The sequence below is a fragment of the Mustelus asterias genome, unplaced genomic scaffold (assembly GCF_964213995.1).
Source record: "Mustelus asterias unplaced genomic scaffold, sMusAst1.hap1.1 HAP1_SCAFFOLD_935, whole genome shotgun sequence".
Taxonomy (NCBI): Eukaryota; Metazoa; Chordata; class Chondrichthyes; order Carcharhiniformes; family Triakidae; genus Mustelus; species Mustelus asterias.
Window position 1 is genome coordinate 132771 of NW_027590881.1, and position 11698 is coordinate 144468.

The window sequence follows — 11698 nt, forward strand, 5'->3', positions numbered from 1 at the left end:
ATCTGTATCTGGAAGTAATTCCAGCTGCTGTTCATTCATGTGCTGCACGAGAACAATGGAGCTGCATCCCGGACTGGGGATTGAACGCGGGCCGTGGCAGTGGAAGCACCGAATCAGGGACGGCGTCTGTCTGCACTTTAATCTCACCGATCTGTGCTGGTTTTGCGCTTCAGCTCCATTTCAGTATTGTTTAATACCAGAGACGGACAAAATTGCCATGTTTCGATGGAACAGGAGTGGCTCCTTCTGCCAGTAACAGCGGTTGCAGTTACCTGGTACATGAAATGGACAGCGAGGTGAAACAATCCCATAAGTTGCTCATGTGTATCTTCCAAATTCCAAAATCCTCCAAACTCATCACTCTCGCTCCAGTGAAACATACAAGGCAACACAGAGCAGACAGGGCATTTAAATGGTCATCGGATAAACATATGGATGATGTTGGAATAGTATAGGTTAGATGGGCTTTAGATTGGTTTCACAGTTCGGCGCAACATCGAGGGCCGAAGGGCCTGTGCTGCGCTGTCATGTTCTATGTTCTATGGCAGTGAAAGGAACTGACGCACGATTAGTTTAAATTCACTACTTTCTATCTCAGAATTTTACGGTGCTAAATATGTCAGTCTGGTGAATGTTTAACCCTGTCCTCAATCTACTGATCATTGCCGACTTGCTGTGTGTGATATGTAACAAAAAAACCGAGAACAAAAATATAAACAGCAGATGTTGTAAGTTCTCAGTCGGTTTGGCACCATCTGTGCTCACATCACTGTGCGCTTCTATCTCCGATGATGTCCCTGTATCGCTGTGTGCGTCCCTGAATCTGTGTAAGCCCCTGTATCCGTGTAAGCCCCACTATCTTTGTGTGCATGCCCCTGATTGTTTGTATGCCCCAGTGTCTATGTATGCTCCAGCATCTCTGTGCGTATGCCCCTGATTCTGTTTGTGCCCTTGTATCTGTGCAAGCCTCAGTATCTCTGTGTGTATGCCCCAGTATCTCTGTGTGTATGCCCTTGATTCTGTGTGCGCCCTTGTATCTGTGTATGCCCCAGTATCTCTGTGTGTATGTCCTGATTCTGTATGTGCCCTTGTATCTGTGTATGCCCCAGTATCTGTGTGCGTGCGCCTGCACCTGCATGTGCCCTGAGTCTGTGTTTGCCCCACTTACGCTGTGCATGCCCCTGAATCTGTGTGTGCCCCCTGTATCTCTGTATGCCCCAGTATCTGAGTCTGTGTGTGTGTGCTCCTGTATCTGTGTGTGCCGCTCTATCCGGGAGTGCCCCTGAAACTGTGTGTGCCCCTGTATCTGTACGGACCACGTTATCTTTGTGTGTGTGTGTGCGTGTGTGTGTGTGTGTATGTGTGTATGCGATTGTGTGCATTTCTGTGTGTGGGATTGTGTGCGTGTACGCGTGTGTGTGTGTGTGTGTGATTGTGTGTGTGTATGTGTGTCTGTGTGATAGTTCGTGTGATTGTGTGCGTGTATGTGTGTCCGTGTGTTTGTATGTGTGATTGTGTGCTTGTGTGTGTTTGCGATTGAGTGCGTGTATGTGTGTCTGTGTGTGATTGTGTGCGTGTGTGTGCGATTGTGTGCATGTGTGTGTGATTGTGTGCGTGATTTTGTGTGTGTGTGTGTGATTGTGTGTGTGTGTGTGATTGTGTGTGTGTGTGTGAATGTGTGTGTGATTGTGTGTGTGTGATTGTGCATGTGTGATTGTGTGCGTGTGTGATGGTGTGAGCGCGCGCACGCACGCGCACCTGAGAGAGTGTATGTGTGTGTGTGTGTGTGTGTTTTGGGAGAAAGTCCTCGTGCCTTCGGCAGAGTCCTGTCAGTTTCATGTTATAAAGTTTACTCTGGGCATTGAATTCAGCAATGTGAGTTGGAATTTCAGAGGAGCGACTATTCTCATCGTCCCACCTCTTGTTTGAATTGGGACAGATGAGTGAGTGAGTGACACCTACAGGTGGACCCTCTGCCCATTGTGGCGTCTCTGCCTGTGAGAGCATTGCTTTCTTGTGCAGTCGTTCGATGGGTATGATGCAATGACACCAGGAGAGGCATTCGCTGCATCATCTGCAATGTGATTTCGGTGGGATTTGCTGAGATTTCCTCAGTGTTTAAAATTCCACTTTCTGAGAATTTTATATAAAATGTCCTTCAGCAAACCAATCGCCGGCTTTAGCAAAACAAATTTCCACCGAGATTTGAACTCGGCACGCTGGATTCGAAGTCCAGAGTGCTCATCATTACACCAGTGAAGCCAGAACCCAGACGCCCGCTGCAAATGGTCACTCACAGCATTTGACGTTTTTCATTCAATGTGGCAGCTACGGCAAGTGTGACAACAATGTGTTGTTATGCGCTGACATTATTATGCTAAAAACTCAGAAGACACTGCCCCCAAATCAACAGCATTTCATTACATCCAAAACCGTATGAGCAGAAATAGTCATGTTTCACGGGGGCAAGTAGCCCGTCATAGTGACACAGAAACGGCTGTTCAGCCGGTCGCGTATTTTGACTTTGCTGAGCTGTCAGTTACGGCGTTCATATAATCATAGTAGGCAGACAGAGCAAAGGGAGGGCACTGGTCCCATTGAGGCTGCACCGACTTTGACAGAGCACCTTTTCAATGCAACAACTCCCTGACAGAGCCCTCGCCCCGCCGTAACCCAGAAACCGCACACATGGTAAATCTTGTGACAATGGGGTCCAATTTACCATGGCTAATCCACCAAGCGTGTACGTCTCTGTGTGAGGAAACCGGAGCACCCGGAGGAAACCCATGCAGAGACGGGGAGAACGTGCAAGCTTACTGCTGTAACATTACTGTCCAATGAAACAACCAGCCAACCAGGAAATCTGACCGCGAGTGAGCTGAACTTCCATAACCGCCTGGAAATGCTTCCAACTTATTGGGAGGTTGCTCACGCAGTCTTGGCTTAATCGAAGAAACGTCATTATGCATTGAAACATATATAAAATCAACCGCTCCCTAAGATTAAAAAATAATAATTTTTAGTATTTCCCTTGATTTCGTGCCCAATATCCATTAATATTCCACTCATTGTGAGTCTGCCCAGCCGCACGTAGAGCTCAGCTCCATGTCACATACCCTCCAGTTATTGTACGAGTGTTGAACAGGCTGTTATAGCTGTGAGAGTCAGTGCGCAGGAGTATATGGCTGTATCAGAGAGCCGCAGTTTGGAGACGGTTAAGGTAAAGATTCCACTCGAACTGTCCAGCCCAGAGGAGAATCGGCTTCGAGCAAAATCCGCTTTAATTTCGTAACCAGCCGAAAATCTGCGAAGTAGCATTTGTGGTTCTCTCCCAAGGAATTGTCGGACCCAGAATAAACTGAAGGAATTTTCTGTTGTAACGTAGATGCAGTTTAAAGTTGTAATGTCTCCTTCTGTCCTAAGCACTGTTGGACGGCGTTGGGTAACAGAGAATTCTTGACTAAAACCTGGATGAAATGGGAAACAAAGTCAAACATTAAACCGTTACTACATATCAAGTGCTGTTCACGTTTAGTTCAAAATTGCACCCAAATTAATTACCTGTAATAAACGCTCCAAACATGGCACAGATACCGAATAACCGCATTGCTGTTTGTCTTTACGTGTATTTACTGAGAAACCTGCAGACACTGGCAATATGTCACCGCTGGTTATCCCCGTAGTGAGGCTCGGTGTCTCCTCCTGTTCCCGCTCATATGTCATAACATTCAGTGTTTTTCGTCGGGGACGGCCGCCAGTCTCCTGACAATCGGACAGTAACTGATCCAATCGCACAAACTGCAAAGATTGAAATTTCAAACGGGATAATGATATTCAGAAGGAAGTAACATTTATCATTCAATGGCATCAATGTACAATGCCGCGATTCACACACTGAGTGTGTGTGAACGCACAGTCATCACGGACACTGCTGAAGATTCGAATTGCTTTAATTTAACAGCAATATATTAGAATTCACATGTACGACATAGCGAACACAGAATGTGACACACATTGATAAAGTGCAGGGAATATGTTATAAATAACGGATCTTTTATGAATGTTCCGTTCATGCAGGATTTTTAGAATCCGGGATTAATATTTTACAAATTCAAAGGGATTTATAAGTTTACAGTTTCACTTATGGACAATTCTGCTAAACTTTCAGTTAGCACTGATTCAGCAGCTTTTTTTTTTACCTTACGTCCTCGCTGTGACCATAACTTGCAAAATCAGTCGTCCAATTAATGAAATGCTTACTTTGTCACCTTTACCCGAATGAAGACTCCTTGAGAAAAGAAAGTGCACCGTTGTCAGTTTAACCGCTAACGTAATTATAAAGCGAGCTCGGGAGGTGGAGCTTCTCGCTGCTGCCATCACCTGAGATTGGCAGTTGCGGTCCCAGTTACCTCAGTCAGATACAGGTGCACATCCGGTTCTAACGGCATTTTCTCATCTACATGTAACTCCTGATAGAAACAGTGACCGAATGTAAGGATGTGTAATTCTCTGTTGAAGATGATTCATAGAAAAATGTTCAGCTCCTGCAAATCCTACTGAGACCACAGATTTCCGCTCCAAGTTCATTCTGATGATCAAATTATTTAATTCAATTTGAAGCAATTGAAAAATAAAGTGGAGTAATGAAGATCAGAACAGAGAAGGGGAAATGTTTTAATAGGGCATATGAAACACCAACACGTTGTGTAACGTCAGAGTTAGAGACTAAGAAAAGCTTTCAGCGCTTTATAGTGTTCAATATCAGCAGCAAATTCCTCAGATAAATCATTGAAAGTTTAGCCATTTTGGAGAATTGGAAACTGGAAACAAATAAATTTCAGCACCACCAGTTATCCTAAAGCATGTGACAGCCAATGCGGCACTTTCGCAATGCAGTCATTGTTGCAATGTCTGGAAAATAACATCCCTTACAGAGGAAACAGTGGGTACGTGACAATGTCACCGCTAATTAGTCAGAGGGCCATGTTAATCTTCCACACCAATTGATTCAATTCTAACATTTGAAACTGGTAAACGTTATATTAACAAAGTCAGTGATTTAAAATTAATATCAATAATGGTGATCGTGAATTTTCATCGTTTGACATGGAAAATTAATTTACTCAGCAATGTCCTTCAGGGCGTCAGGGGAGGACATCGCCATCTCCCCTTAACCTGACCGACATGCGACTCCAGATTGACTCTTAACTACTCTCTGAACCCAGCAGCAAGCCATTTACTTTCAGGACAATTAGGGATCCATGGAATGCATGCGATCCCTGCAGTGCAGATGGTGGCCACTTGGCCCATCGCGTCTGCGCACATTCTCCGAAAGAGCGTGTTAACAAATCCACCACGCGGTCATGCCACAGACCACCTCGAATTGTTAGCTTTTGTACGAGTGTTAAGGCTCGATGTAACGTGGTGCTTCATCGCCGCGCAGTAATACATGGCTGAGTCAGAAAGCTGAGTGTCTGTGATGTTCAAAGGGATGTTTGTGTTCATTTCATCCTATACAGCACAAAACCGCTTTCCAAATGCCGGCGCGTTCTCTTCATTACCAGCAGTATGTCTGAACAGCATCTACTGAAGGCCCTGTCCCGAGTACTGTACGTACCAATATAGGTAAGCTGCTGTGTATGTGGCGAGGTAGTGACAGGACAACACCACAGTACCCCCTTCACTCACTGCTACTACTGTGGGCTTTAGGAAAAGTTCATCCAGCTGGCTGTGCGCTGGAAAAAAATAACAGAATGTGATAAACATAATTTTTAGATGTGTTTTTGATTAAAATGAAACACGTTTTGAGCACAATTTCTCTCTCTCTCAAACGCATACACTCTTACAGACAAAAATACGCGCATTATCTGTCTCTCTCACTTCCAACACAATCACAAAAACATATTCTCTCTTTCGCCACATAGGTTCTCTATTACAGATAAAATTAGGTACAGTTATACACAGACACACACAGAAACTCACAATACACAGGGACACAAACACAGGGACACAAACAAAGACACACAGACATCCACACACAGTCAGGCACACGCAGACACACAGTCAAACACATAGATACAGACAGACACACGCGCACACACACACACATACACAGAAAAGACACACATACGGAAAACACACTGACACAGATATATGAATAAAAACGCGGGTTCTTATTCATTTATCTACTGAAATTTAGCGATGGACTCCATTCTGAGTAGAATTAAAATGGGGGAATGTCCAGATATGTATTTCCTGAGTTAACTGGCCCCAGGCTATGAACATTGCAATTGTCTTCTGATTATATTCATCAACCAAGGCTACTCTGCTGGGGGAAACAACCGCCCCCCCCCCCCCCCACAAGCCGCCGCACCGCCCCCCCCCCCCCCCCCCCACCCCCCGCCAATCCAGGCCTGCCGTTCTGACAGAAACAGTTCAGTTTTGATTTTCCATTAAATGGAATCGGGGCATTCATTGGTCCAAGAGCACAACGTGAGGAGCCAGGCGTCACAAATGAGGGGAATAAATATTAGAGAAAAATCGAAAAAAAACATCAATGAAATAAAACGGTGATAATCGCCGGAAATGCTCATTCGTTTGAAGAACCATGAGCAAAAGCAATAGATTGGCGGATATCTTTCTAGGCCAGCAATCAAAGTGAAGATCAGAAGGCATGTTTGTGCTCAATATTGCGTCCAAATACCATACTGTACGGAAATGTGCGCTGCACATTCAATCAATTTGATACATCCTATTACCGTATTTACCAACACATGACCATGAATCCCATACACAACATGCAAACTGCGATTGCCAGCTAACTTTTCTGACGTGTCCAGGCAGCCAATTGGTGCGTTGTTGCGGCTTTGTGTGTGTGTTCTGTGTGTGTGTGTGTGTGTGTATGATTGGGCGGGAGGTGGAGCTGTGATGGCGGGGCGGGAGGTGGAGGTGTGATGGGGTGGGGGAGAGCGTGGAGCGGTTGGGGGCTAGACGGGTGGGGTTAAGGGTAGTCATGGCAGGAGAGCTTGCACCTCTCCTATGCTTCGATTGTTCGATATGGCAACAGTGCAAGTTTCAGGTGTCACGAGTGACCACGTGGTCAGGAGGCGTGTCCAAATGTAGCTACTGGCTAACCACATTTCGAAGCTGAGGCTGAGGAGTTTCAGTGTGGAGCATTCGCATAACTGAGCAAGTCGTCGATAACATGTTCCGAATGTGATCACACCGCAGGTGAAGGTTGAAAAGGCAGAAAGCCCATGGGTGACCGCTAGGCGGAGTAGAGGAAGGAAGGTAGTTCAGGAGTCGCCTGTGGGCATCTAGCAGATATAACGTTTTGGCTACTGTTTCTTTCGTGGTGTGGGGGAGGGGGTGCTCTGCTGTTTACTTCGTGGTGGAGCGGGGGTGGGGGGCTTACTGCGCCGGGGAAAGCAGTGACAGTCAACGTCGCGGCAACATGCATGGGTCTGCTGCACAATAGGGGAGTAGGAAAATGACATTGCTATAGAGGAAGGGATTCAATTCTAAGGGGAAAAGACTTACATTTCTGGGATGGTGTGCTGCCTCCCTCGTACTAGGGTCAGAATGTCACTAAAGGACTGCAACTTTTTCTGAAGGTGGAGGGGTTAAGGGGGGGGATTGGCGGGGGGAGGGGGGAGAGGGGGGATCACGGGGGGGGGGGGGGTGCGAGGGGGGGGAAGGAGGGGGCTGAAGGTGGTATACAAAAATCGTAATGAGTATTGAATTGAACAAAATAAGATAACAAGCGAGGAAATCCTGCAAACAGTGCTCATGGAGCCAAGAAGTAGATCAAACAAAAAAAAGAAGTTAGCCATCTCAGCCTTACGTGTTAGTGAGTTTAGAAATAGGCGGTTAGTTGAGAAGAATGTGTGTCTGGAGAATAGATGCAGAATTGAGGACTTCAGACTTCTAGGACACTCGGACTGTTTTCGGAGACTGTGGGACCTGTGCAAGAAATTCGGTTTGCAACTGAACCGAAATTGGAATGGCTACCAATATATTGGCTTCAATAGTGTAAAATTCCCTCGATGCAGGAATAGTTCTGGTGGATTGAAAATATGCAAATACAACGTCCTAACTCTTTAAACTCGGTTTGACTGACATCATCAAATCTGAAAATGTTTATCTCACTCACGAGTGCAGCTTATTTTGTTTCAAGTCAGAACCCAAATGCATTTATTTTTCTCAATTAAAGGAGCTTCTCATTATCAATCCACACCAGACTGGAATGTAAAACTGTGAATGCCATGTCCTCAGCAGATCAGACTCGGCTCTGTGAAGAGAGAAACAGATGATCAGATGACAGCTCTCTGACCTTTCATCTGAACTGAAATATAAATGTAATACGTTATTATCAAATGAAAAGGGGACACGATAAAGCCAGGATAAATCAAAATTGAGTTCAACATTTGATATATTAATCTCTGTCTTATTTTCTTTCGCTCTTTTTCCCCCATTTATTTCTCTCATTCTTTATGTTACTTGAATCCCTTCCCGCAATCCCCGCATTATCACGGTTTCTCCTCAGTTTGGTTGTGCCTTTTGTTTCCTTGATAGGTCGGATTATCAGCAGAGGCGTTGGTCACTGACAGAGGACATGTTGCATTTCTCCCCACTGTGAACTGTGCTTAGTCATAGAGTCGTACAGCGCAGTAGGGACGGTTTGGCCCATCGAGTGTGCAACGACAATAACTGCCACAAACATCGCGCTAATCCCATTTTCTAGCACGTGTCCCATATCCTTGAATGCTATTATTTTTCAAGTGTTCATTCCGATACTTTTTAAAGTTTGTAACTTTTCTGGCCTCCAATAATACCTTCGCAGGCGCTGTACTGCACATGCCCAACAACCTCTTCGTGAAAACAATACCTGCCGAATCTCGAGCCCCTTAGCTTAAAACTATGCCCCCTCGTGATTAACATCTCAACAAAGGGGAAGAGCCGCTTTCCCTTCACCCTGTTCATGAACCTCAAACTTATATGCCACAATCAGCCCCCGCACTCCTTCAGCTTTCTCTGCTCAAAGGAAAACAATCCAACCCTCTCCACTTCCCCCTTTTCGCTCAAATGCTCCGTCCCAGGAAAAATCTTGGTGAATCTGCTCTGTCCCCCTGTTAGTGCAATCATATCCTTCCTATAGTGAGCTGGCCAGAACTGCGCACAGTACTCCAGCACTGGCCTAACCACCGCTCTGTACAACACCAACGTTAATTCCTTGCCCTTATATTCTGTGCCACGACTGATAAAAACAAGTGTCCCTTATGCCGTCGTAGCTATCCTATTCAACTGCTCTGCCACCTTCAGGGATCTGTTTATAAGTATTCCTAATCCACATGTTCCTCTGAACTCCCTAATGTCCTGCGATTCATTAAATAGTCACCTGTGTTATTATTTCTTCCAAAGTGCATCACCTCGCACTTATCTGGTTAATACACCATCTGTCACTGTTCGTTCCATCTGACCAACCTATCGAGATCTTCTTTTAACATAGGGTTTTCGTCTTCAATATTAACCACGCCAACAATCTTTGTACCAGCTGCAAACTTCTTATAATTCCCCTCAAATTATTATCTGTATTATTTATGCATGTAACAAACAAAAAGCGTCTCAGCACTGAAACCTCTCGTAGGCCACTGTGCTCTAACCTCCATTCATTCGAACGGACTTCTACCACTACACTATGTGTCCTGTTATGAAGACATTTTCCGATCCATCTCGCCCAGTTTCCTGAATTCCAAGTGCTTCTATATTCTCAATCAGTCTCCCTTGTGGGACCTTCTCAGTGCTTTGCTAAAACAAAACAAACTACGTCAACTGCACTTCCCTCAGTCACAGGGGAAGCAAGTTAAAAGACGCAACTTGAAAGTGGCAAGATTTGACATGTGCGTCGTATGTATCATCTGACTCTTCTTCAGAGTTTATTGTTAATGTTACACCTTTGATTTTTCCAGCTCTGATACAAGTTCATCCAGCTGGAAGATTAACCTTGTTTCTCCCTTCACAGGCGCTGTGAGTCGTGTTTTCATTAAATGAAGAATTGAACAAAAGATGATGGACTCCATGACTGGAAATTGAACGTGGGGCCACTGCGCCGAATCCTGGTCACTATGCTCTCAGGGAAGCTGATGTGACGCATTGGTAATGAGATGATCATCTCCGTACCCATTGCTTTAATTCAAATAACTTTCCCTAAAAACATAGTCACAATGAGGAATGATGAGAAGCGTACATGACAGGATTTGAACTTCACTTGGAAAATCTAAATTCATCACATTTCTCCCTGGAACCAAATGAGAAAATGTTGGAAAACCTCAGCAGGTCAGGTCGCATCTGTAAGGAGAGAAAAGAGCTGTAGCTTCGAATCCAGATGACTCCTTTTCAGAGATTCCAGCATCCGCAGTAATTTGCTTTTATCCAGAACTTAACCCCTGGGCCGGGAATACAGACTCACTGTTGCTTATATCGGCAGCCAGTCATTCAGCCGGTGTATCCGTATGTTCCCCCTATAGGAGCAACTACACTCCTTGCACACATTCTCCATTACCCCAGCAACTGTTTAATTGGCACTGTTCCTCCTCTTTTTTCCTACCAGGAACGACACCGCCCACACTGCTACATTCAATCTGAGCTGTTTATCTTCAGCTGCAAGGGCCAAAGCAAACAACAATTCTGTCAACGATGGGATTCGAAGGAACTTTTCTGCAGAAACTAGAGTATTATGTCCAGCGCCGTAGACCACTCGGCCACGCTAAACAACATGGTAAGTGTGTTATTTACTGTTATTGTTACTGAAATACATTAGAAGCAACGGAGCTGGGAAAGGCCATCAGAAGGCTTTAATCTGCTCCTTCACTGAATCTGGTAATTCTGAACTGTGTAACAAATAGAATCCATCTCCAGTCTGAAACAAAATGAGCTGCAGTGAAGGGTCGGCACCATTTAAACTACCTTAACCTCGCCTGTTTCCCAATCTCCTGCGAAATGAAAATAAAACGTCCTGTTGTATTTGATCACGGTCTTCACTTCAAACAGGACGGACACGAAGTGAGACTGAGATTTCTCTGTTCTTCCAGGAAATATCCTATATTTATTTTCACGGTTCGGACGAGAGCAATAAATCTTCATTTTCTGACCTGCAATTAAAACAGCAGTGAAAGTATCAAACTCTAACCACCAGACAAGCATCTTGCAGCGTGTTTTACAATTTGATTCATCCACGTTCTATTTGTTATTTTGTCACCATCCATAATTGAATGTGTTCAGATAATGACAACAAACGCTCCACTGCAGTTATCACGTTTGGTTCCGAGGGTGCGACACCAGACATAAATATTTCCAAATATTGTTCATTACAGAGTGAGATAATTTTCAAAGTTTTACAATTCAGTGTCAGTATAAACGGTGAAATCTGATCCATTCTCTTCCAGATTTTACCTTGCTTCACCATCGCTGTCCTCAGCGATTTGTAATCTATCACTTTTAGAAGTCTCACAACAACCAGGTTAAAGTCCAACAGGTTTATTTGGAATCACCAGCTTAGGGAGCGCTGCTTCTTTGAGCTATTGATTCCGAATAAAGCTATTGGACTTTCAGTTGGTGTTATTAGATTTATTTCTGTGCCCACCCCACAATGCCAGCAGCTCCACCTCATTACAATCTCTCACTGTTCTTCTCTTTCTGA

General features: G+C 44.7%; 1 gene segment (V, D, J or C); it reads right to left on the reverse strand.

Annotated features, from left to right (window-relative positions):
- Window positions 1–3123: 3123 nt before the first annotated feature.
- On the reverse strand, window positions 3124–3607 carry LOC144487624 (T cell receptor alpha variable 38-1-like). The segment is given in 2 exon segments: window positions 3124–3467; window positions 3562–3607. Coding segments are annotated over 2 exon segments (390 nt in total).
- Window positions 3608–11698: the final 8091 nt, after the last annotated feature.